Below are 27,532 nucleotides of genomic sequence, written 5' to 3'. Positions count from 1 at the left end.
CCTTAACATTGCAAGTGCATAATAACTAGTGATCAGTACAGTACTTTGCTCTTCAAACAAGACAGAAAACCTATTATTCTATTTACACAGTAGATTTTTAAGAAATCAGCTTCAAGACAAGTAACCCTTTGATTTAATGCCTGAAAAAGAAAAAAAAATCTAATACTGATTTTCTGTATTTGCTGCCATACTTAACAATTTCCATTTTAAAAAAGCTCTACACTTATATGTGGCTCTAAAGTGTCTGTGAAAATTAAGCATCAGGACAACCCTGCCTCTAGCAAATATTTTAATAAAAAGTGCCTTAAGAGAATGAGAACAGCTGGGATACTTCATCCTTTTATAATCCTTTCAAATCCATATAATTTCTCTTCAGTGAGGCAATTTAACTACCAATGTTCTATGAAGTTTGACATTCCAGTCACAGAATTGACTGGTTGCACTAATTTATTGGTTGGTTCTATTTATTAGAAACAGAATTCTCCAAATTTGCTTCAGACTTTCTGTCTGACATGGTAAATCACAGTTCTGAAAATTAAATGCTAAGATTCAGATTTTTAGCTGAACTTTTCTCAAAAGGCAGTTTTCATGCAGAGACTGCATTAAATTATATGAGTTTGGTCAAAGAAACATATGCTATAAGCATTGGTTACAGAGATCCGTTCTTTATTGAAGCAAATAGTCTTAGCTAGATTTGATTAAAAATAAGTTGAAGCTGTGTTCTTAGAAGTTATGGATGTCTGAGCACTATGTTTCAATTCTTGGGCTGTTTAATCAAAATATAATCATGGGGTTTAAACAAGCTAAACAGGACGTTTCTCTTCATAAGTGCATATCATGTATCACCTCCTAGAAGATAGATAGGATAAACAGGTTGTATTTTGTCATATTTACACATTATCACTGAAAACTCTGAAATGATTTGGTGAAAAAGCTTCAGCTGTTTCCGTAAGAAAAATTGAGCAATCACACACAAAAAATCAGAAGATGATGATGATTGTTGTTGTTGTAAGATGATTTAAGGGGATTTCCAATAGCACAGAAGAGCTTGACAGTACCTTTGGGTATCTAAGACCTTCAGAAAGTCTGGCCCATACTGAGTCCTTTAGTGCTGAGCTCTTACAACTCTGCCAATTTTCCTTTCAAAGAATCATTGAATGGTTTGGGTTGGAAGGGACCTTTAAAAACCGTATAGTTTCAACCTCTGTGCCGTGGGTAGGGACACCTCCCACTAGTTCAGGCTGCTCAGAGCTCCATCCAGCCAGGCCTTGAACAGCTCCAGGAATGAGGCATCCCCAGCTTCTCTGGACAACCTGTTCCAGTGCCTCACTGCCCTCAGAGGGAAGAATTTCTATCTACTATTTAATCTGCATCTGCCCTCTTTCAGTTTAAAGCCATTTCCCCTTATCCTGTCACTCTCTGTCTGCCCTTAAAAATAGTCTCCTTTCTTGTAGGCTCCCTTCAGCTACTGGAAGGCCACAATTAGGTCACCCCAAAGCCTTCTCTTCTCCAGGCTGAACAACCCCAATTGTCCCAGCCTTTCCTTATATGAGATGTGCTCTACTACATTCTAAGTACGTTGTAAGTGGTAAGAGGAAGAACGCCAATTTTAGATTCACATTGTGTTTCTTACTTTTAGCTTCCAGAGCACATCTTCCTGCATATTTTCTATAAAAATAGAAACTGAAAATTAGTTAGGACAAAACTTCTTCATTTTCATTATCAAAATAAAAAATACTTGCAGTTCTTGATAGAAGAACACTTTGCACGGAGCATGAATTCACTTAGATACTTCTATCACATTACTTACTGCGTTACTATAGAACTTGAATTGACATCCACAGCTACAGCTCTTATTCCATTCCTACATTTGTATAAAATCATCACCTTTTAACTTACTAAACTTTACAGCATGATTTGCTAATGCAGTATTTCTTATATAAATTACTTCAACAGATTACCAAAAAAATCAGGTATTCAGTAAATTCACCAGTGGTTCTTATTAAATTTTAAACCTTTTTTTTTTAAGGGCAAAATGCATTAAAACATAATTTACATGGTAAAAATTAATTCACAATTAATTCCTTTGTTTCCATGCAGTCATGGATGCAACTGCTAAAAGGAATAGTTCTTTGAATGTTGGACTGTATCTTTCCTCTGGCCAGCTGTGCTTCATCTCTCGAGCCAAACTCTTCCTTGTGCTGCAGCATTTACATCAGCAAGTGCTGGTTTTGCTCCATTGGCATCTCTGGTCCTAAGTCTAAACTATTCCTCCTGAGCCTCCTTCCCCTGCTCTGTGTAAGTCTTCCTCTCTATTACACCTTGTGCCTGCACCTCCTCTTTCTCCTTTCAAAGATCCTCCACATCTACCATGGAAGCAAATTCCAGTAAGGTTCTCTGGCAGCTTTCTGCCAGTGGATGTACGTATTATACATGTTCATTGTCCATTTGGATGCTCTTTGTACATCCATGTCATGCTTAGTTTCACACACAACAATTGCTGAATATGGTACAGAGTCTGAAAGATTTTTACAGGGATATTAGTGAGATAAGGAGGGAAGGCCCTCAGAGAAGTCTCCTGGCAGGGAGTACTTACACCGGAATTACTGACAGGTCATCCTGACAGAGGAGCATTTTATATTCCCCAAGTCTTTTATTGCAGCGTATGTGGGGTCTGGAAAGTGCTTTGATGTTGGAGCTGTATTTAAGTGCTGGGCATTTATTGTCTTGAATCCTTTGGGTTAAGAGTTGTGGACGTGTGGAGGCTGGTTTTTGTTAAGCTTTCTGTTTTATCATCTTCACACATGGTCTCCTGCTGCACGGACTTGGCTTAAAATTATAAAATGGAGAATTAAGTATTAAAGAGGATTTTGGAAAGGTCAGTGGGTGACCGATGAACAATCTGGACTTACCATGTAAAATCACAAGGAGGAAAATATCCTCCTAATGTGAAACTGGAAGGACTCCTCTTCCTTGCCCTGCTCGGCGTGCCAGCCTGAGGACTCTGCCTCGCAAGGTGGGGGCTGAACTAATGCGTACCCGAATTCACAAAACTAACAGAAAGTACTTCTTTTTCTCAGAAACAGAAAATACAGTTTCCATTTTGACTGTTACAGTATTACTGTCATGTAAATTTGTGGGAAACAATCCTGGGTAGAAGTTGCTTTGTATACAATTTCGTGATGATTCCTGAAAAGATCCTTTTCCTTTGCTATGAGCCATCTTTTAGTTCTGTGTTTCCAGGGCTGTTTGTGTCGATGTATTTCTCTGTTCAGCAAAACCGCAAAAGCCTGGAGCTGCTCATTTAAGAGAGTCTGATGGTGATTGCTCCTGCCACCTCCAGAGATCTTTTAAAGTGGAAAGAAGATTGGAAAGATCAGAGGGTAAAAATTAGGTTTTAATGGCGATTCCAAGAGCACATTGGAGAAGTAGATCTGAGGCGCTCTGTTGTTTCTAGCTGGGTTGTGTGTTTTGCATACAGAATGAAGGGAAAGCTGGGTTCACAATACTGTGTGTAGTTGGTTGTTCAAGGCTGTCTAGTCTTCTCCACTGCTATTTCCTAATCAGTGACTGATTCATGTGATAAAGAAAAATCAAAAGGGGCTGCAGATTTTGGTTATTGAGGAATTACTTCTGGTACTTTTTTTCCAAATCAGAAGTACCTCAAGCACTTGAAGCATACTAAGGCAAAACCCCGTGTACAGGTGAGTTGATGCCTAAATGGCAAGACTTTGAACACATCTCACTGACTCAGTGAGTCCTGCTTTGGCATCCTGGGACAGCCTTCCCTTTTGCCATATGAAAGAAAGTTACCAGAGCTTTTAGAAATCTGGTGTCTTTCAAATCTACTCCAGTGGGATGAGCTCAAGGAGAACAGTTTTCCCACCTACTAGTTAAAGACAGGGAGTGAATAAGAACTGAGAGGCAGAATAACTTTGAAATATGTTTAACCTAAATATTTCTATACATTTAAACCTTAAGCACTTACTCATGCTGAAATAAAACTTCATACTCATAGTTTTTTCCAACAGTGATATTAGAAAACTGAAGAATAACATTAACATTTCTGTATTATAATAATCCTTTAAAAATTGAATTGATGTATTAGCATGGTTAGGAGCACCTCACATTTCTTGCTATAAGACCATTAATTGTTTGTTTGCTTTTTGAGTTTTTTTAGGTTTTATTTCTCCTTTCCCTCAGGCCAGTTCTTAGAAGAAACCACTTAGACAAAACACTTCAGGCATCTCCAAGTGTGGGGCTGAGGTACATACAGCCAGGTTGGCAGGTTTCTTTGAAAGGCTAGAGGCAAGATTTGACATTTAGTTGGAGATGAGGAAAAGGAGAAGGGAAGTATGGCGAGCACTTCAGATTTGTGTGCCAGAGGTGAAGAACAATTGCCTCTGTCAGCATTTGGCTTTTTGTTATGTGGGAATTGACCACTCTTTTCTTACTCAGAAATTCCTGCTGAAGTTAACAACGACAGTTGTGTTCTTTTGATGTGGAAATGTTATTTAGGTTATTTATGGAGTCTGATCTGAAACTGTCAGGATGCAGGGCAAAGCCTTTAATGCTGGTGTATGCTGTGACTTCTTTGCATCCTTCTGTCTTGCTTGTTAGTGCTTGCAGGTCATACACTGTGCTCTAGGCAGAGATGCAGCCTGGACCAGACACCACTGCACTTCCCTGAGAGCTGAACTGGACTGTAAAGGTGACTCTGACTTCGTCCTGTTCTCTTCCTGGTTTTGGGGAAGAAGAAATCTTTGCCTGGGAGGCACATATTACTGGTCTGCTCACACCCTGTGCTTGGTGGTGCACTTTGTTCATGAGAGTGAGAATTAATAACAAGAGAGCATGGAGCAGAGCTTGGCAGGTTTTGGAGAAGAGCAGGGTGATGGTGGAAGGGTGAGATGATTTCCATTCACAGAATGATTCTGAAGAGAGGGAAGTTTGTAGCTGAAAGGTAACCAAATGCACCAGTGAGAAAGTCGAGAAGATGGAGAAATTACAGCAAAAATGGTTCAAGTGAAATTTGCAGATTCAGAGCAGACACAAATGTCACCTTTTGTTTTCCAAATGCTTTTCATGAAAGTTAGGAGATCTAACACTTTCCAGAAGTCTGGTAGTTATTTGTTAAATAAATTAATTTGACAGAAGTATTTTGATCTATGCAAAATTGTGTCTTCTTTTTTTCACTGACATGGAGAAAAAGTTGTTTATTTTCCTGTCCTCTACTCCAACTGTTTTACTAAAGAAATATTTATTTTTAATACTCAAGTGACACTATTTACTAAAATACTGAATGTACTCCTTTTCTCAGATGGAATGGTGTGGGGGATAGTTTGCAGAGTAGGGCAGGAGAGGATTGTGAGAGAAGGTCCTGTCATGTATTCATATATGTGAAGTCCCAAAATAGCTGTTGCAAGCAAATAGTGTATTTTCAAGATGAGGTAGTCATCAATATTTCCCCTACTTTCAAGCCGAGTCCCTCCAATTGTACAACAAAGAGCATCATACCCTGGCAACCCAGACATACTTCCTTTAAAATTGGTACCAAATCCCCACTATTTTGTCAGTACCAGATTTAAATGTCTGAATCTTCTTTTGTCAGGTAAACTCATTTTTTACAAAGACCAAAGGATTTAAATCTGAGCCTTATTATGTCATATGAAAATTTTAGTAGGAGCTTATCCTAGATATGTTAAACCTTTCATTTACTGCAGTCAGCCTTGTTTCTTTCACAGACACTTTCATAGCCTTAAAAAGCACCATCAAGGTGGTTTTTTTAAAGAAACCTTCTCCAAGCTGTGAGGCTGTCTCACAAAAAGCTAAATTGGGTAATCTGCATGCTGAATTTTACACAGCCTGCTTTCAATACACTTGCTGTTCTGTGCTGGCCTGAAGATCTTTCACCTGAGTCCAAAAATGAGTCCAAGTTTTGCCGCATCAACTCTCTGCAGGAAATTGCTTTTTTCAGCTATTGAGCTGAATCAACTTGTGTGGTGGCAGTTGTGTCTTTTATCCCATAAACAGTTCAATGCCCACCTTTTATTCTGGGTCATGCTGCAAAACAAAACAAACAAAGAAAAGAATCTAAAGGAGCCCAAAGTTATTTTTCACTTGATAGCAGAATGTCGGTCCTTCCTAGGGGACATTACAAATGGCTCCCCTTGGTGTAAGGGACAGAGGTCCTGGCTAGAAGGAGAGCCAATGTATTTAATCATGTAAGTAATTAAGCTCTGGTCCATGCATTTGGGAGAGTTTATCCTTGAGTGATGCGAAGTAACCTGAAGATGCCAAATTTCTCAAGGAATAATGGCTTCCTAAAGAATGTCTTTGAAGGACCATTTTTCAAAGAGGCTAAAACCTTGAAGGGAGTTCTGCCAGAACCTAGCTGATGCTTGGTTCTGTGTTCTCCCTTCATATGGTTGGGGCCATACCTGTGCAGAGGGCACGTTTGCAAGTAGAGAAATGCCCACAGGCTGTACCACCAGGACACCTCACATAAATCCTTGCCTTGTACCATTTCAGTAAAACTCTTCCTTGGGTTGAAATGTCATGAATACACTTGTAAATTTTACCAGCACAACTATGTAAAACAGGGACTGAACCTTTTTGTACTGTTACTGTGTGCAGCTTAGTCATAAGGGACACAGAGCTTTGCTAGGGCATTTGATGCCATCTTTCTGCTTTATGCTGAACATAAATGCTGTCCCAATCACAACCACCACAGTTAACGGTTTCTTTAAAATGACCCTGATGGTGACACTATCATGAAGCTCCCTGCACATCACTGTGTGAGCTAACCTGTTTAATGATGCACTAAACATTAAAATTGCATTAACCTGGTAATGCAAATATTTCATCATAATGCTGTTTCTGGGGGAAAAAAAAAATGCAAACACCTAAATAGCTCCTGTCTTCATTTCAGTAAAACCTCTGTTAGACAAAATTGCTCAGAAGTGTCCCGAAACACCTGTCCTTATAAACCTGGTTTGTCAAAAAATGTTACTCCTCAGGAGATAGTAAGTGAGCATGGTTTCTTCTCCTAACTTCATTTGAATCTGCTTGGGTCACTTTAAGGTGACAGTAGATTGCCAGATTTTTGAGCAGCAAAATATGGCAATAGACGTGTGTATCCTCTTGTTGTCCAGTATTGTATTTTCGACCTAAACATTTGAAAAATTTTGTGATTCCAGTTGCTTTACAAGGGAAACAAAGGGACAGGGAGAAGTAGCAAATCAGTAGGGGAACTGGGAATAGATTTTGGCTCTTGTGCCTGATAGCAGTCAATAGTAATTCACATTCATTCCTCCCTGTGATGTGCTTTTCCACAGCCCTGCTGTGGCACCAAATTCTTTGGAGTTTGTGAATGGAGCTCAATAGGCACAGAAAGATGAGCAAGAGGTGGTCATGAAGCAGAAACACAGTGGTGTTAGAAGGTCCTTTCAGTGCATTGGTTTTTTGCGCTTCTTGAGGTGCCAGTAGTCTTCTGTGGCAACAGTACATGAAAAATCCACTGTATTGTATATAAAAGGGATCATCATGAACTAGTCATGTCTCAATTTGTTTGACCTATGCCAGGTTTAGAAAAGTCAAGTCCTTGTTAAAGAAGTCCTGATAGCTCACTAATGTGAAGGTGTCACCTTTTCATTGGGATAAGCATTTCTGCTCTGTGTCTCACTGAAGCTGGCTCCTGCAGTGCAGTCAAACACACAAGAATTGTCTCATACTTCTTTTTTAAGTAACAGTATTGCTGATGAAAGGTTGTGAGATGGGGACAGAAGAAGCTAGGAGATAGAGTCAGCATTTACTTGCTTTGACAGTCTAGAAGAATTGTCAAAATGTATCTTGTGAGATGAAAGAGCTCTTTTGGTTCCGTCCCCTTTTTATTCCCTCCAGGATTGTCTGTCTTAGTGTGTCTGTTGTGCATAGGTTAGGGGTCCTTTATGATGCTTTTGTTTTTATTTGTGTGGTTTTTTTCTTCCTCTAAAAATCTGCCCTCACCTTTACTGCCCACTACTCAGGTAATGTGAAACAGTGAGATGTTCTTCCCATGGTCTGGGCTCTTGATGCCTCCTAAGGAATGCTAAAGACAACCTGGAAGCATCTGTAAGGATGTCATTTCTCCCAGTTGTGGGCCATATTGGAAAGTCTGATTTGCTTCAGGCTTTTACTGGATAGAAACCAAATGGAGTCTGTGGAGCAGGAAGAGGACCTCTCTCTTCCATTTAGTCACAGGAGAGTGTGCAAGCTGTGAGGTTACAAAAAATGCTGGGGTGTTTATGTAGTGACTCTAATTGAGCCATGGAGCAGCTTCCAAAGGAGGCAAAGAGCTGAGCCCAGCACTGGGGGCAGCTCCAGAGGGAGCCTCCAGCTGAAGCTTCCTGGGAGAAGCAGGTTTCCCTTTGGGAATCTAATCCAGTATAACTACTACCCCAATAAAAGCAATATGCATTGTCGCTACAACATGTTGGGCAGGTGCTACATGGAACATGGCTACTAATAAAGTAAAAAAGTAAGAAAGACCTGCCATGGACCTAGATGTCACATCCTAGAATGCTAAGTCTTCAGCATGATTCTGAAAAAATAAGGAGTGTTTTCGGATTTTTTGTCGTGCTTGCACTTTGCACTTTCTGTATCTTCCCAATTTCTGTGATGTTACATAAAGTATGTATGATTTTATCTCAGTGCAGGCACAGTGGTGTAACCAACTGCGCGGGTCTGCCTGCAGTAAACTTCCTGTACTTGTGTTACAAGAGTAAGTGCTGACCCATCAGCTCTCTTGAAACTGAGACCATGGCAGTGCTGTGCTTGGCCAAGGACATGCAGTTTATGAGAATTTTAATCACTGAAGTTGATTACATCAACACCTTGTATTACATGTAGTACTTTTAGAAATTTTTACTGGGTTTGAGATGACACAAATTACTTCCATGACAGTTCATAGATTATTTCAAATTAATGTTTAGTCTGATTAGATCTCCATTAATCAAAGACAGTGGTTATTTTGTCAAAAATGTTAACATTTACTTAAGACTTTTTACAGAATTTTTCTACCATCATGCGAGTTCTGCAGGAGTAATTTAATTATGAATTCAATTCAGCTTTATGTACTGCTGCCTTCATCAAAGAAGTTGGCTACTGACAGCACTTGTATTTAATGTTCTGTTCAGCCTGATTAAGATACAAGATTAAGTCCACTTATATCTCCAAGAGGAAGGCAATAAAATTTTTCTGCATTAATGAGATGACAGCTATAATTAGGCTGCTGGTCAACCTGTGCCAAGCCTACAACTCTTCACTGCAGACTATCTTAAGTCTTCAGACTGAAACAAAGCTGGTATCATTAGTTCTGAAAGAAGGCTCAAAAGACCGGACCTGTTTTTATCTGGTAAAGGCCACCCTAGTTAATCCTAACTTGATATTACACATTGATCATTTTTTGGGGTCTCTTTTGCCACAGGACCTTTGGTATCTGTTCTGCACGTATGGGATGCATGTATGCACCAAAGGCACGAGGCAAGCTGAGCTGGCTGTTGTTCCTGATGAGGCACACTCAAGTGCTTGTGTTGACATACAAACTTTCTTTACTTTTCTGACTAAAAATTACCAATTCATATTTGAAAAAAAAATATTGTTATTGAATCTTTCTTACAGTCTACTTTTCTAAAAAAAAAGTAATTTTTTTATAAGAGCACTTGAATGTTTAAGTCTCTTATAATGTACTTGATTAAGATCATTTGTCATCGAAGGCAGCATATAATGCTAATTCTTTGCCCATATTCTAAGGGGACTGTTAGATCAGTATTGATGAGCTGAGGAAGCCTCTTATGTCTCCTTTTTTAAATGAAGAGTTAATTTTTTTTTCAAATCTGTGAGTTTGATTCTTGCTTTCCATCTTTTCTGTTGGTGTTTCCCTACTTGGGTTCTCAGTCCTCCTGTGACATCTCTTCCTTTTTACCAGAGATCGACATGATCACTTTCATTTTTCATATTTTTTGTCCAGAGTGATGCCAATGCATTTGAGTCACCCTTCTGCTCTTGTCCTTCTTGGTACTTCCATTTATTTTAAGGCCTTCAGTAGCAGATCAAAACGGAGACACAAATGATGCCACAGCTTCTCGAGTATTCTACCCAACAATTATAACATCTGTTGTAGTTTGGGTTAGGATTTAAAACAAATTAAGCTACATCACTCTTTACAGAATAAAAGAATAGTTTATTATTATATTTATTATATAAGCCATAGAAGGTACAGGGACCTCAGCAAAAGGGAAGGTAGAGATGTTCGTAAATTGTTAATGACCTTGGTCCATCTGCCAGGGTAATTTTTCCACTTTGGTAATTGAAATGTATTCAAATGTGATTGAAAGGTCATCGAGGATGCAAGTCAAATATTTAAGCACAGTTTCTGATCAAAATATTTAGTATTGTCTTCAACTTTTATGAACTGTTGAAGGACTCTGCCAAATGGTAAATTTCGCTTATTTAATCAGGCTTCTTTGTCAGGACAAACTTTGACTGCAGCTGAGCTCTTCACTTGAGGCCAGTACTCACTGAAGGACAGACGAAGGTCTTTTATCCATAGTTATCTTGCAGTTCTGCAGAAAAGTGAACACTGAGGAAAATCCCAATGAAAGCAATTCTTCAAAGGGGGAAAAGGACTTATCAATAGAAGTTTTGACCCATATGATGAATACAGAGTGAACAAATGTGAAGAGTGCTAAAACTTGTGTTGGAAAATTCGATCCAAAAACCAGAGCTTTCAAAATCTATCCTGGATGTGCCAGCATCTGTTCAAAAGATTTTTTGAAAGGAATTAAGTAAGGTGATATATGGTGGCTGGACAACCAGATCGTGCATTTAAGATTTTCAAATAGGGAAAAGAACCAGTAAAACAAACTGATACTTTTCTTTTTAAATCTCCATTTCCTGTGCAAAAATCAGCTGCATTCAGTGACCATGCATAAAATTTGAGAAGCTTTTCCATTTCATCCAGAATATTTACTTCAGCATGAGGCATTGATTTCTAGTAATAATTCATGTAGAATCAGTAGAAGAGCCAACTGAAAATAAAGGAGAAGGGAAGAAAATGAACCCTCTGTCCTCTCTGTTATGTATGCTAATTATTGCCAAAGAAATTGGCATTACTCTCCATGTCAAGATCAGGAGTGATACTGCCTTCGGAAGAAAAACAGCCTATTTCAGCAGGGTGAGTCATATACCCTGTCCCCCTGCCCCCACCCTGGCAAAAAAAGGGCAGTCTTTTGGTTCTTCTCCAGTTAGTTAGGGTAAATTACGTGCACTCTCCACTCCATCCTTCTTCAACACTGGCTTTGCCCATGTCCAGCCAGCCTCTGTAGCCACCATGCTCTCTTGATTGGGCATCTTGGTGTTTTAGTTTAAAAATGAGGACATGGGGAAGTGTTGTTTTGACATGTAGTGATTGTAAACAAAGATATTTGATCGTGGTCTGGGCCTGCTTGAGATGCAGCATTCATTAATTCGCCCAAATTTAACTGTAAAGTGACTAATCCATGTAGCCACACCATTGCACTTGAACTGTGGTCTGAAATCAGATCAGATCCAGTTCTGTTCAGTGGATCCTCTGAATTGATGGGATGGTGCCTGGATTAATTAATTATTCTGGTTGTGTGGCTGATTCCATAAAGGCAGTGCGCACCACACACTCGGGGGAGAGATTTGCAGAGATGATTGTTTAGCAGAGACTGTACATATGGAAATTTGTTCTCATTTCTTCCTTTGTGCTATCCCATTTACAAATGGAAATGACTGCTTCGTAGCCAGTTCTCATTATATTTCTCTCCCAAGAGATGTGAAATTAGCACTAGGAGAAATCCCAGGGTGGTTGGGAGTGAAGCCCATTCTCTGCCATCAAGGCTGCTCCACCAGGAGGGGGAAGCTGGGAGCCAGTGAGGCTGGCAGGATCCTCCCCTCTCCAACATGTCTTGGCCATAGTCAGAAGAAGAAGAAACTAGTTGAGCAATACAGAGTTCATGTATACAAATGGATCCCTCCAGAGATCTGTAGGTATACACTGGTTTTGAGCAAGATGTGTATATTGGCGTTACTAACAGTCACGTTAAAGATTTGCAGCACTGCTTTTATTACACTGCATAGCAGTGCCCAGGTGGGTGGGCAGAGGGTGTAACAGCCATGCATCAGATCATGCTCCTTGCTCTTTTTAGTGGGCCAGAGAAGCACGTGGAAAGATTATATCTCATTGCTCTAAACTGCACTTTGTTCAATAAGGCAATTTAAACATAGGCAAGAACTTTCTGGCAAGGCATAGTAATTCTATAACTTTGTTATAGTTTTATGTAATGGGAAGGTTGTGAGGGATTTTTTTTTTCTTCTAGAAAAGGGAATATGCTGGTAAAGATATAACAGTTTTAAAAGATGAAGTTTTATGAGGTCTTTTTGTAGTTGCAGAGTTGGTTCTATACATGCTTTGCCATGCCAGTGCAGCCATCTTAGCTGAAAGGAACATTGTGAGTGATCTCCTTCCAGCAGCTGCTCAGGAAGCTTGCTTAAAACAGGGAAGCTAGGAGAACAGCTAGGCTGCTACAAGATTTAAATCTTTCCGTGTATATTCCTCTAAGACAGCTGCAAGGCAAAGAAGGGTTGTATCCCTCAATGTCTGCTTGGGTTGACGGAGTGGTTTTGAACTCCATCATCACACTGGTAGGTTACTCATTCAGATTTGTGCTGATCAGACTTCCTCCCCTTGGGAGGCTGCTTACTGGCCTGAGACCAGATCCCAGAAAAGCAGAGCAGGACTTAGGAAGTGAGATCCCTGTCCTTGGAAGTGCTGGCAGGTTTTGCATGTTGATATAGCTGCCTGGGTATTTCTAATCTGTGTTTTCTGACACAGGTGATGAATGGTTTACCAGCTTTTGCTTCAGATGACCTCTGTGCTTACACAGCTCACCCAGGGAGGCCTGTATTTTCAGGTACTCTCTGGGCTCTGTGTTGCCCAGTTCACACAGAAAGCAGAGAATAAGGTATTCCCTCCCAAACTCAGTAGATGTACTCTTGAAATCCAGAATGTGTTTTCAGAGAGTATACAAACAAATTGTCTGGTTTTTTTCCTTGAAGTTAATTAAATATTGACATCATTGAAGGAATTTTAAATTAGATTTTTCCTTTGTTTCAAGTGGTCTTGATGATGGACTAACACAGACTTGTTTCCCTCCCCAAAATTAGAGTGAATTTACTCTTATCCACAATCTGTAATTGAACTATTTTACTGATAATTCTTCTGTTTATTTGCTACGATTCTATGGACTGCAGCAGGATCAGGTTAGCTTGTGCAGGTGAGAAGTGAAACAATTGTTCTGTCAAAACGTGGTCACCTGGGGCAATCCTTTTGTTCCAGATAACTTGTGTGCAACAATTCCATTTCATGGGATGTGCCACCAGTGGGATGGAGATCGTTTGTTGTCAAGGTTTTCTGTTGGCTCATGGCCATGTTCAGGCACCACTGTCTTTCCAGGGCTGCCTCCCTAAATCTGCATCAGCCCTTTTCTTTGCCCTTTGGTGACTGTGAAAACAAGACACAAGCAGAAGGGGAGCAACTTCATACAGCCTGAGACCAGCAGTTCAAAATGCCTTAGTCCTGCATCGATTGCTACGGCTCGGTAAACAACTGCAAGATTGCCTGGTTACCTTACTGTGCACTTCCATCCCTCAAGATATTTGTATTTCTGTTAAGTGAGAGCTCAGCTCAATGACCTCACTTGTAGTGTTAGTTTTACACTGATATAGCAGTTATCAAAATGCAGTGTTCATGTAAATTAACACTGTGCTCTCAGACCTACTCTTACTGCATTAAGCTCTAGTAGTTAATATAATTTTTATCCATGGAGCATTTCAGCTACGGGAGCTTTGCGATAAAGAGTTACAGTTTGTTTGTTGCTAGTGTAGCTGGTTGTAAATGCTTGTAAAATTTGTCACACTGTCTGCTTTTTTTCTAATTCTTAATGCTGTGAAGACACAAGATAGCACCATGGAATAGCTGCAATGGTCTTGGAATATGAGTGGGTTTGAGGCTGAAAAGGAAAAATGGCAGATTAAGAAATGGGTTGCAGGTAGGAAGGGGATTGTGAATAATTAATATTTAAATCATTCTTCATATTTAAAAATCAATTATTTTACAGTCATTTAAGCATCTTATATTCATGACCATTCCAGGGTACCTTGGCCAGGAATCACGTTGAGGAAATAAATTATAGTGCTTCGGCTTTTTACCCAAATGTTTGCTTGCTGGTGATTGATGGTACGTGTCTGAATCCCTGGTTTAAATCCTCTTCTTTTGTGAGTATATAGCCTTGATTTCTCAAGAGCTCCCTAGCACTAAAAGGCAAGAGAAGGAGCTTCATTGTATGTGAAAAGCCTGACACACAAACCTAAATCCAAGAACCCCAGTTAGACTGGTACAGAAATCTTCCTGAAATTTGAAACTCTAGTAGAGGGAAAGTTAATTCACCTTTCTGCTCAGCATGTCTTTCTATATATAACATGGGCATCTCTCTGCTCAGTGAGAGGCAGATGCTCACCTCAGGATCCTGCCAGGCAACAGCAATGCTACCAGCTCTGCCTTTGGCATGTTCATGTTCTTCTGGGGAGTTAACTCTTCATTCTCCTGTTTCATCTTAAAACTGGAACCAAAGGCAGCTCTTGGCTCTGATGTTTCCACTGGTATATATAACACTCAGCAGATAATTACAACTGAAAAATGCCCTAAAATCTTTGCGAGTCTCATCTTTATGCACTTATTCACACCATACTTAAGGAAGTTCTGTTGGGAATACCTGAGTAGACATTTAATGATAAACACTGCTGTCCTAAGCCAAATATATTACTCTAAAATATTTTCTTTGCGGAACACTTTGTAGAGGTAGCTCTTTTGCCTTGCTTCTGGGTGAAGATGGGTTTTTCTTTATAATAATGCTTTTAGAAGCTTTTGTCTCTGTTCTAAAAAGAAATGAGCATTAAGATTTCCTATTTTGTGGGCTTTGATTTCATATTAGCTGTGTGTAGCTCTCAATTTAAGACATGGGAAGAGAGGGAAGGTTACTTATGATTTACAGATTCACCCCTTCATAATCTGAAAACTAAAGCTGGTTGGTTGGATTTTTTTCCTTTCCCCTTAGAAATTTTGGCAGGAAGATTCCAACAGGCAGTTTTCATCAGTCTTCCTTACTGTTAGTTCAAATTCAGCAGTAGCATGAATATGATTCTTTTGATTTTAGTTGAATTACTCCAAAGTCAACTTGATATGCATGAGACCACAATTACTGCCTAAAATATTAGGCTTTTTTTCCACTGACTAGCTCTGCTGGGAAAACTAGAAAAGGGTAAAAAATTATTTTAAAACATAAAGCTGAAGACATAACTCCTCTGAATTTTTTATGCTTTATATAAGTGTTAGGAGTAAAAATGCTTAAGCTAGGATAATACTGCAAAAACATGCCAAGAAATATAGAGTAAAGTTATCTTGCTCATATCAGGTGATACAGACTGGGAAAATAATCCTTCTAGTCTACACTGTGCAACATCTGGAGAGCTGGTAGTGGTGATGGTTAGTTAGCATTAAATGAGGTTCTAAAGACAACACAGAGAAGCAATGCAGGCAGACATATCCTTTATGGATACCTGCATCCACAGAGCATTTACTGGCAAATAGCACAGAATAGTGGTTGTGGGGGTTTTTGTTATGGTTTGGTTTGGGTTGTTTTTTTTTTTCCCACATACATACTTAGTGCAATGAAAATAGTTTTGGCATCATCACTGAATTGTGTTGGGAGGTGCTTTATAAAACCTAAAGGATAGGCTAATCTTTTGAGCTTTACATATGAATTTGGTTTTTTGCAGCTTATCTAATTACCAGGAAAAGTGTAGTCAGCAACCTTAGCCCTGACATGGGTTAAATTGATATATTGTTGCTTTAGAAAGTCTTTGTCAGCACACAACTTTCTTCAGTGCCATCAAGCATAAAAGTAAAATTATTTTAGCTATGGTAAACCCTCATTCCATGCACAGTAAGAACACAGGAAAGCCACAACTTTTGTGACCTCTGTCTACTAAATCCAACCTATTTGTATTATGAAAACACTAAGAGACTTTGGCTTTTTGCTTTCAGTAATGCCGATCTGAATGACTTGTGGTCATCCTGTGTTGCAGATGATGGTTTTGTACTCTTATCTCTCCATTTTCAGTTTTTCACAGCAGTGATAAGTACTCAGAAAGCCACAGATGTAAGCATTCTTCAGGATGGTATGATTTACAATTCACATAAGTAGATGACTATGCTACACATTTGTTAGTGCCTTTTGCTGGAAACTGCTTCATGGCTACTGAAGAGGCAGTTTTTGTGGTTACTGCCAGGTACCTGGCTGAGGCTCAGGTCCAGACCTGGAAGCTTAGAATTTTGTCCTTCTCAGTCATGTTTCCAGATGCTGCATGGGACAGATCTGATTTATCCTTACAGCATTTCCTTGGGTTTCCTTTGAAAACTGCCCATTGTACAGTAATATTTTTTATTAATATTTGGACCTTTTCCCTACCCACCACCTAAAGTGTCTTCAGTGCCTGGAAATCTGTAGGAATAGGTCAGGTCAGCCTTACCTAATCTCCCAAGCTGGTTCCCGCTGGTTGAGCTGCTCTACTCCCAAGCTGCACAATGGCTGGAGGTGAAATATGTGGGAGCTGTTAGCTGGGGGCTCATAATGGAGCAAGGTGGTATCTTGAATTTACAGACCCTATGACTGTGCGCTGCTCTACATGAAGGATGGACATGCCCAGCTGGGACTTGGAGGGCTGTGTGTTTGCTGGCAGAATTTATTGCCTGTCCTTTGACACATCAGCAATGTGGAGGCTGAAAGCAGCAGGAAAAAAAACCCTGCTCTGAGTCAGGTTAGGGCTTTGCTACAACACATCTGAAAACACATAGAGTTTTCTTTTCCAAATATCTGAAGACTAATTTGGTATCAAACTGCAACATGTTTGTAACACATGCTGTGTCACATTCCCTGCTGTAATGGTCAGACAGGTCCACCTGGAAGGGACAAAAAGACATGAAATTAAGAAACACAGAGTTTATCTAGCCCAACATTTGGAGATGCTTCAAATGTTGGGCTAGATAATAGGTTTCTTTCAACAGATCTGTAATTTGGAATGTGTTATTTTTTTTCTAAAAAAGTGTTATTTTTACTGATCCTCTGTTAGTAATTGTAGGTAAGAGATGTCTTGGCCTCAAATGCTGGCTTGCGTAGGCTTTTTATTATGCTTGACAGACTGGTGCCTGTTCCCCCTCCTTCCCACCATTGTGTCTCTTTAATTCCACTTTACAGAGGAGTTGCTTCAGTGTCTTTGTCACATTTGAACTTTTGTTTAAGAATAAATTTTCCTGAGTGCTAAGCCTCACAGCAACTGAGGTACTTCCAAATGAAACTCAGAGTAGATGCATGCTCCTGCAGCCAAGCTTTTCAGGGAGATTAGTTCCTCTGACTTCAATTGATTTAATAACTACTCTGCACTTGAAGACTTCTGAGGACTGTGCAGCCAAGGCACATCTAAAAATAACATTTATGTCCAAGAGCCACTAAGACAGTTTTGGAAAATGCAAAACATAACTACAGCCCCTTTCTCTCACATCTCATGGGCTGGAAGGAACTGTTTCTTAGTGTTTAGATGGTGATGTGGAACTTGGTTGTGCCCAAAACATTGCCAGTGTGATTCTTTTTCATTACTGTGGGTGATGAGGAAATTTGAAAGAGCTTCCTTCTGGATGCATAATTAAGTGTTGGTTGAAATGATTTGAACTGAGCTAATAAGGGTATAACTGATCTTTTGAGAGCTGTGACCCTGACTGTTACTTTTCAGCTGAAAGTTTAGTTTTACCCCACTCCTATCAAAATCCAGAATGTTCTAGAAACATGACCTTTTCTAGTCATTTGCAAACTATCCAGAAATACTTTGGAAAGAGAGAGAGGAAGTTGAAAGGAAAGAGTAACTCCAAAAGATGTTCCTGTTGCAGCAAGTTTGTATCAATTCTGTCTTGATCATGTAATGAAAAAAAGTCTCATGCTCATTAGGCTGAAAGCTGAGTACATAACATACCAAAATGTGGTTTTAACCAGCAAGGCTCCTGGAAAGCTCATGAGCTGTGCTGGACAGAGCAGTGCCTCAGGCCTAGCTGGGACTGAAGACTTCTCTGGGAGGAGATTGTGTGATAAATGGATTAAGTGCTGCTGCTACCTCTTCACAAAATTTCCACTCCTCCTCACAAAGGGGCTTGTGTTTGATGTTTTGTGGAGCAGCATATCTCACCATACGCAGAGAATTTGGTTGTGATTCTCACCCACTGTTCCTTTGTTAAAAGTGATATCCAGCTGTCTTAAAAGAAATTTGTGCAGGTAAAGCTCTCAAATATTGCTGGATTTTCAAACAGCATATGAATTAGTCCTTGTATCTACAAACAGCATATGTTAATGAACATAAATTCATCTTTCCGTGAAAAAAATTGTGACAATCTCTGTAGTCCCATGGAACTCAGCCTTCAAGCCCAAAATCAAATTACTGAAACCAGTCAAGAAACTGTAAGATTTAAGGTGGTATGTGAGCTGGTTTTGAATAGACAGACTTAAATCAGTCATTTCCTAACAGCTTGATCTGGAACCAATAATGTTTTGAAGATTACATTCTATGTACTTTGTAGTGAGATACTGATCTAGACTGCAGGCATGCATGCTTCCAAGCAGAGTTTGGACAATGTTACAGCACATGTGAGGGTGCAGTGGTTTAGAGGGATAAGGTAAAACTGAGTCACCAAAAAGAAGAGCCCCCTGAGTGGTGTCTGAGAGTAGGAGGAGAATGAGAGGCAGCAAAAGGCCTGAGGTGTGAACATACCTTAAGGTGCTGGCCCAGGGTAAAATGAGGCAATTTCCTTGGAGCTGTGGATCCAAGACCATCAGTGCTGTTTGGTTGCTTGGGTGTACACAGAGAAACTGTGGAAGCCAGAAAAGTCTTCTGTGACCTCACCTTGCAAGACAGCAGCTTGTGCTGCTGTTTGATTATGGAGGTCACCTACAAGGAAAACACATGCTGGGCAGAATTTGAAATGGCACGCCTGCTGAATTAGCATTGCTCCATGTGTCCTTCCCTACATCATCACCTTCTGGAGACCAAGCTCTTCAGATTCTTCAACAACTTTATTGTATATCCAGTCCTAAAATGGACGAGATCAGTGAAAACAGTTTAAAGGTCCCCTGCTTGCTTCAGGCTGTCCTTGGGCTGCTTCTCAAGTGTGGATGCACCTGTACAAATCTGCCTTGAGTGGGCTGGAGCTAATCTGGGATTGCCAAGGAGCAGAACATGATGCCTTTGCTTCACTCACATGCATTTCTCCACACCCAGCAGCACTGCACGTGATTCCAGTATGGCAGGAAAGGGCAAGGCCCCCTTACCCCTGCTTGGAGCTGCCTCCTACTTGTGCAGCAAGAAATGCTTTGGGACTTGCTTTGTGCAGCATCTCCTAAAAGAATGGTAGTAAGATTAAATTTTTAAAAATCCCTTTTTCCCTTGCCCATATTGGGGTCACTTTGTCTTCTCCCTTCCTTTTCACCTTCATTGGATAAGGAGGAGATGATGTGCTGAATGCCACTCCAGCCACTGTCCAGGACTGACTCCCTGCATTCCAGGAGGATTACCACAAGCCTGATTACAGTAGCTAAAAACCCTGTGAACCCAGGTTCTGGGCACTGTGGAGGAATATTATCAGAAATCTAAGAGATCTAGAAAAGATTTTCAGTGCACAGCTGTGTATTCTGACAAAATCTCTAATATGCTGGTTGGGGAGAGCAATCAAGTCAGCTACTGTTGGCACATTTTCTGTGTGCCAGGGCTTTACAGTATTTAAAAATGTAAAATGTGTAACTAGCAAATTTCCCTAAAAAAAAAAAAAAAGAACAATTCTAGTTTCTCAAAAAGACTCAGACCTTTTTTAATTTTCTGGCTCTGTCTGTATAAAGCAGCCACCACAATATTGCTGCCAGAAGAGGTATGTTTTTATTACATCTATTGACATACTTTCACATGCAATTTTAGCAGAGACAAAGCACAGCTGGGCTTTAGCTTGCTATTGAAGGTGAAACCCAATCTGCAGTAGGCTAATTTCACTGAAGTAAAACCAAGACTTTTATGGTTAAAAATCCCTTTGGAGATACCTCAGCAAATTTGTTTTGTGAAACAAATAATTAAACAAAACTATAATTTCACCTCAGGGCATTGTGAAGACAAGGGATTAATATTTGTAAATGTCTCCATGAAAATCCTTAAGGTTACAGGACTGTATTTCACCACAAAGCAAGGCCAGAGTAATTAGGTTCATGAAACAAGCACAGCTATTCATAGCAGGGGGATGCAACTTTTTCTGAAGCTGTTCTGAAATAAAGTGACACTGCCCAGCTCTTGGAGCACAGAAGAAGGGTCCCAGCACATGCCATCCTCACACGTGCAGGACTGAGCCTGGGGCTGTGAGTTCTGCTGAGGGCAGGGTATTGAGCTGAGGTTCAGCTGGATGTGAGCACAATTAAACTGTCCCCCGACTGAAATTAGCTTGGAGCCTGGACAAAACCAGTCTGCAAAGCTCCTTGTGAATATACCTTAGAAAGAGCTCTGCCTGGAGTATCATGTTGTGCCGAGGTTACAGCTTCTCTCCATCCCTTCTTCCAGGCCAAAGGGGAATCTCATGTCTGCCAGCAGGTTCCTTTAGACAGGAGGTTTTCCCAAGAGGGGCAGTTTTTCTTTCAGAAGCAGATGTTAGTGATTCAAGGACAGCATGCAGAAAACCCTTCATGCACAAGACCAAAAATTTTATGTCAACAAAAAAAGCCATTAAATAAACCTTCAAACATCTTCCTCTCTGTCCCCCTTTCCCAGACAACACACACTAAAAAACATCAGGGCCTAGCATTGAAGATTTCAACCTGTAAGATCTAAATTTCATAAATTCTAGAGAAAGGAGGAGAATGGACAAAGGAAATAGAGGTGTCAGAAAAAGTATCAAGGAATGCAAAATTATTTACTTGATTACAGACTTTTCAAATTATTTACAACTCTACTGGAAAGCAATAGACATTTTGGCTTGTGACCTCCTGCTTGCTGCTGTTTGCTGTGATAAGTTTGAGTGAAAAGGTGGCTGCTTTTGCTAAAAAGAACTTGAAAAAATGATGAAATAGCATTTCCCCAGGAAAGACTTTATATATTGGAAGAGACTTCATAGTTAAAAAATAACCTGGGCATCAGGCAAATCAGGCAGAGAGGTCTGTCTGTTCTTCACTGACACACATTAGCTGCTAGTGGGCTGGAGAGGGGACATCAGGCTTTACACCCAGCAGCAGGATATCCAAAACAGCCTTAATCAGAGATTACCCCAGACTCCTTTTGCAGAACAGGTAACTGGACTTGTTCAGATTTTTACTAATTTTCATTGTGGCTATGCATCCCTTTGTGCCTCGGAAGCACCACAGCCAGCTTAAGGCATCAGGGTTCATTGGGGGAATCTGCTTGATAGACAAACCCACCACAGAGGAGAGGATCAAAACAGACCTTTGTAATTCAACAGGAATAAATCTGGTCCAATTCCCTGAGAATGAGAAAGACAAGGACTGCCAGGGGGTCAGGCAACTTAGAGCTTAGACAGTTTTACTTTTCAAATGTTGTGGGTTGACTCTACTTACTTATGAGACTGAATTGCTAATAAAATTAATTAGAAGCATAAGTTGGTCATCCCAAGAGTATTACTACTTGAAGCAGTCATTAATTATTCTGACTAGGATTGTCTGTCTTTTCTATTTATAGGCTGGCCATGGGCGACACTGACTGTTCTCGGGTTCCTGTACTGCTATTCTCATGTTGGAATTGAATGGGAGCAGAAGTATGCTGCACATCAGGAATGATGCAAACAATTACTCTTAAGGCAGGTTGATGGTTTTTCTACACTGGATATTCTATCTGCACAAGGGTGAGCCAGACCAAGTCTTCGGTCCATGTATTAAAACCGAAAGCTCATTTAATTGATTCTGGATTGCAAATGCAGGAATTGAACTGCAGAAACACTGACAGGCTGTGACAGGGGAGAAATTAAGAAGGGTTTTGAATTACGTTATTTTTGTAAAACAGCATCTTTGTGACTCTGTGTACATTAGAAGTGTGCATCTCAGAACAAGTATTTTATATATGATGAGGGTTTTTTTCATGTTTTGCTGCCTATTTTAAGATATTGAAGAAAAAAATTCTACCTTGGAGAATTCAAAAAGCCCAATTTCTCACAGATGGTGTCCAGGGGCATGTAGGGCTGTGCCCTGCACTTACACTACTCCATGAAGGGCATGATGCTCATCAGTTCTTCTTGATTGCTTTCCAATATAAGCTAGAACATTTTGTATTCTCACTGACTGGAGTAGTTCTGGCTTGAGCTACTTTTCCACCTACTGTATCAAAACCTGCTTTTTCTTTTTAATGTCTTCATTTAAAATTTTGCCTTTAAAATAACACCTTTTTGGTAAATTTAGAAATATTTTTGTTTCTTTAAAAAGAGAGAGTAGGGAGGAAGGTCTCTTCTTAAGGAACAGCTTTCCTATTTAATCAAATATGCTATTAAAGCTCCTTGGGCTTTAAGTGCCCTCTGCCTTGTCTTAGAGCTAAAGCATAAAATACTACCTTTATTTTGGGGCTAATACCACCTTCAGACTGTTCAGTCTGCCTCTTGTATTGTTCTGTTACAAAAGGAGATATCCCCAGTCGGGGCGAATGGTAAATCTGTTCAGTCTGCTTCATTCTCTGGTGTCCAAGCAATCAGCTCCTGCAATATATTGCAGACACTCTGGGAGGAACTTTTTAAGACCTTTAGAAAAAAACCAGAATGGTCCAATACAGTGGCACCAAATGACCTGGAGCTCCATGTCCTTTGGCCATAGCCAGATCTGTTACAGCAGCATTTTTGCCCAAAGATTGTATTGCCCAGAGCTGGGAAGGTCATGCCTGCAGGTGTCTACGTTGCAGGAGTGCCTTGGCACATGCTGTTTTCTAAGGGAGACCCTTCCCCTGCCTGATCCTACGGGTGTCTCCTACATTGTTCTGTTTTAAACTGATACTGAAGAGCAGCCAGAAGGCCTTTAGTCTTTCTAAAGTTAGACGTTCCCCCTAGGCATGGTCAAAAGGCCACAAGTTCTGGAGTAGGCTTCTTCCAAAAGGAGCTTCCTCCACCCAAAGCATGTCAAAACTTGTTCCATGCCCCTGGCAGACATTTCAGCCTGTTGGGAATTAGTACCCTACTGTCCATCACTCCTGCAGCTTCAGCCAAGTCTGGTATAACTTATCCCCTCAACAAGAAATTCAGTTCCTGAGACAGGCTTCTGCTTATTGCCTGCATTTCTGATGTCTCTGCTGCTCACAACTATGGCAGCCTTCTTGTTACCCTCCATTTATTCCTGAAGAAATAAGGGCAGAGGCTTCAGCTCTCTATCCATCCAGAGAAAAGCCCATCTTTTGCTGTTTCAAAGCAAAAGCTCCAGCCTTTTATGTTAAGATTCCCCCAGCTCCCCTGCCATGAGAATGCCATAATTTCCCCTGGAAGCCATTTCTATGAAGGCACCATGGCATGTTGAAAATAACTTCTGTTGAATTCTGCCTGGCCAAAGAATGGCTCTCCTGACTGACTGGTGATGATTGCAGGGATTCTCTCAGCCACAGAGTATATGTCTCTAAGCCTCTGAATTTACTAAAAGGATCTGAGATTGGCCTCCATATTGGGGCAGCGCTGAGCTAAGGGCATGAACTTTCTCAGACTTTGCTCAAACTTTGTAATTAAGTGGAATTAGCATTAGAGCAAAAGTCATGAATCTGTTCTTCAGTCTTATTGATTACCATTATTACGTGAACTGAAATGCTACTGAGTGGTTGGATTCCAATTTGTATGCATGCAGAACTTCTGGCTTCAATATGGAAATGACCCTGAAGGTCGTATAGAGCATGCTTATTTCTGAACTAAAATTGTTTTCTATTTTTTTCTGTGCTTTATATATCTTTCATAATTTTGTATCTTTTTCTGTTTCTATAAATAAAGCTGGAATGGACTGTTGGCTTGAGAGCGCTGTCTTGGAAAACTATGGCCTTGTGTAGGAAAAATAAGTGCTCCACTGTTGTGGAGAAACACCTACTATGCACTGGAGGCCTGCAGGATGGGTGCAATGCGGTTACTTTTATCCCTGTTGTGCACTGCATGGAACAGGCCTTCCCTAATGGTGTGAGTTTAAAAAGCAAATCAGCCTTTTGTAGCTGGGTTAAGGAAAGACTTCAGCACGTGAAGTTTCTGAGAAGAGCAGCATGCACATAAAATGATGCTTCCCACTCACAAAGTTCCTTCTCAGTCCTGCTTATACAGCAGCTGTCAGCATGGGGCATGATGTTCTGTCAGACAACACACAGCTCTATGCCTGAAGCACTTCAAACTTGCTGTTCAGTTACTCCTTCAGCTTGGAGACACATTCCTCAGCATGGCCTGAGAAGTGACTCTTCATGTGGCACCTGATGTAATTAATTGTGTGGTAGCCCAAAATGCCATCCTCCAAGCAAGGCGTCTGTGACAGCCCTGTGTGGGGGGGGAGTTAGCACAGACCTGGAAGAGACTTTCCATTTGCCAAAGAAAAAAAATACATAGGTGAGGGGTGTGTGAGAAAGAGACTTCCAAACTGAGAAAAAGCTAGCTAAGGGGTGTAGGGAACAGGTGACAAGAACACACATGGCCAAAATAAGACACTGGCCATTTTGCACCAAAGGGGAGAACTTCTAGCCGGGGTGAGGGGAACAGCAGACACTGACTGCTACTGCTGTGAGACCCTGAAAGTCACAAAAGTGTAAGGAACAAAAAAACTCCCAAAGGTGGTGGCTCTGAAAACGAGCTGGACAGCTACATGATGGCTACTGACAAAAACAGTTCACAAGTGATTTTGAAAAGCTAAATGACTAGCAAGCATAATGTATAGTGATACATGGCTTTAATGGTTACCGCAAAGCTGTAGTAAAGTCTCTTGCACCCACACACACACAGCCTCTTGCTCTAGCCCCTCCTTTGTTAACAGAGTCATTGTCATTACTGGGTAAGATTATACTAAGTGGCTCTATGTTTAATCCTGCATTGATTACAGGGTGAGCAAGGCTTTGCTCACCTATCTCTTTCACATCTGAGAGCTAAAAGCAGCTTAGTTGGAATAGCCAGCTTACCACAGGTCAGAAGAAAAACAGCTTAACCATAAAAACCTGCAGCAATTTTGTTATTAGTCACCGCAATAACACAGAGCCTGTCCTTTCTCTTGCACACCCACCCAATTTCCTTTGTCACCACTAACCCTTGAGCTGGTCACAGTTTGCACTTGCTGGGGTGGGGGGAGGTTCTCCTTTCCTCTGGCTTGGCAGCAGGATTGTCCTCAAGGAGCTGTGAAGAGCGAGGAGATTGCTATGCATGGTCTGTCACAACTTCTCCTCACGGTTCTCTATAGTTTCCCCCCTTCCACAAGTAGTGCATCTCATTATTGCTTTCCAAAATAACTTCCAGCACACAGCCACTTGTTAGTCAAGGCATATATTTTAATCCAGCAGGGATAGCTGAAATACTGCTGGATGCAAAGCCTGTGTGAAGAACACTGTGCTTGTTACACCTTTGAGGAAGAGGGGAAATCTGCATTACAATAGATCATTTTTTGTTTTATGGGACCTCTGAGAGCAGCCCTCTCTGCTGGGTCCCCATGGATGCTCAGGGGTGTTCTGTGCACATGCACTGAATTCAACTGTCCAACCAGGGGCTGCTTGTGAAGCAGCTCCTTCATTAGTTTTGTGTAAAAGGAAGAAAAAATGAAGACAACTTCGGTGTTTTTTAATTTTCTGCTTCATGCAAATGCAATCACATCCAACACAGGTCCTGCCAGAGCATCTGAGAATGAGTCCCAGCTGCCTGTGTCACCAGTCACCTACACCCAACCTATGGATGGACAGTGTTACTCAGACATCCCCAGCACAGGGGATGGACACACACTGGCAGCTCACAGATGCCACCAATGCCCAGAAGGACAGGAAAAGGAAAATTCTAACGGGTGTGGCACTCCTTGGACACTGCACAAGAGATGGAGCTGAATCAAGGCTCAACTTTGAGGCAGCCTCAGCACTGCTCCCTTTAGTTCCCACAAGCTTTAGCAACGTAAGTGAACTGCTCCAAGAACTGCACTCTGGACCCAGTAGAGATAATGCCAGGATTAAAATTGTTCAAAAATCTCCTCATTCCTTATGCTGGGAATCACAAAGATCTGAGTGAGAACAAGTCAAGCTAACATCAGGATCTAGCAGGCAAATTTTGACCACAAATTAGGCTGCACCACCTTTCTTCATATCCAGGGGCAGCTCAATGTGTAAATAGCCTTAGGTAGCTGCATATCAGCACCTTTCAGGAACAGAACAAATTAAATGGGCTACCTGTGGCCTGTGCCTTCCCCAGCAATGGTCAGCCTAACAGAAATGCATTCTATGCACAGGGATTTAAGAAAAGCTATATATATGGTTGGGTAGTTGAAGTGAATTGTTGCAGACAGGTGCATCAGCCAGCCACTGAAAAATTAAAGTTTACTGAAAAAGTAGCACAGAAATATAACTTCAGTTATGACCTGTGGCATTTAAATTGTATTGGCACTCCCTCTAGAGCTGATCTCTCTTGACAAAATTAATTAATTTTTATGGACCATAGCATTTTTATCCCTGCACTAGTGCATTTGAGGTTCCAAAATTAGGTGGCAAAAATAGAAGAACTGGAAATGATACTAGAAGACCAGAAACAGCTACACTGTTCGTAAATTAATTAAAAGGCAAGCCAGGAAAAAAACTAGGTCCAGTTGATTTTTTTTTTTAGACTACTGCCAGAAGGGTTAAGGTTGCTTTAGGGGCTCAGGTATGTGAGAGGATTATCATATAGTAAGCCACAATTCAGAGATAAAAATAAGCATTTATAAGACAGTTCTTGAAGTGATGGTATTGCTAATTTATACTTATGTGATTTTTTACTCTTGTGGTAATAGTTTTGTGCTGAGGTGATAATTCATGATGAAATTACAGACAAATAACTTATATTTGGTCATGTATTTGTTCCAGGCCACTTCAGTGACCTCTCCACTGCCTTTCCCCACCTCTTGGCATCCTGTTTCATGGCTACCCTTGGATCCAACTCTGTTGGCCCACACTTCATACACCACAGTTGGTGCCATCTGCCCAACCTTCACTCAGGTTATTCTTCTCAAAGTTCCTCAGTTTGATCAAGTCCTGCCAAACTTCACTTGGTAAAAATGAGAGACCTCCAAGGGGTCTGAAAATGTCCTGCTAGTCTTGAACAGTTATGCCAATAACCACTGACACCATGAACAACTGCAAGCTGGGTATGAGGCATGACATAGGTGTAAAGCTT

At 40.7% G+C, this 27,532-nt stretch overlaps 1 protein-coding gene across 3 annotated transcripts in view; it reads left to right on the top strand.

Annotated features, from left to right (window-relative positions):
* Positions 1–24,168, top strand: part of HHAT (hedgehog acyltransferase) — a 148,086-nt gene extending 123,918 nt beyond the window's left edge. For all 3 annotated transcript variants that reach the window (XM_066178350.1, XM_066178352.1, XM_066178351.1), the window contains one exon: positions 21,889–24,168. In XM_066178350.1, the coding sequence (XP_066034447.1) occupies positions 21,889–21,986 (98 nt within the window). In that variant the 3' untranslated portion in view covers positions 21,987–24,168. The remainder of the gene's footprint in view (positions 1–21,888) is intronic.
* Positions 24,169–27,532: the final 3,364 nt, after the last annotated feature.

The sequence above is a fragment of the Chamaea fasciata genome, unplaced genomic scaffold, assembly GCF_029207755.1.
Source record: "Chamaea fasciata isolate MVZ Bird 193981 ecotype frontalis unplaced genomic scaffold, bChaFas1.0.hap1 SCAF_3, whole genome shotgun sequence".
Taxonomy (NCBI): Eukaryota; Metazoa; Chordata; class Aves; order Passeriformes; family Sylviidae; genus Chamaea; species Chamaea fasciata.
The sequence above is the reverse complement of the archived record's forward strand: the minus strand, read 5'-3'. Positions and strand labels throughout refer to the sequence as shown.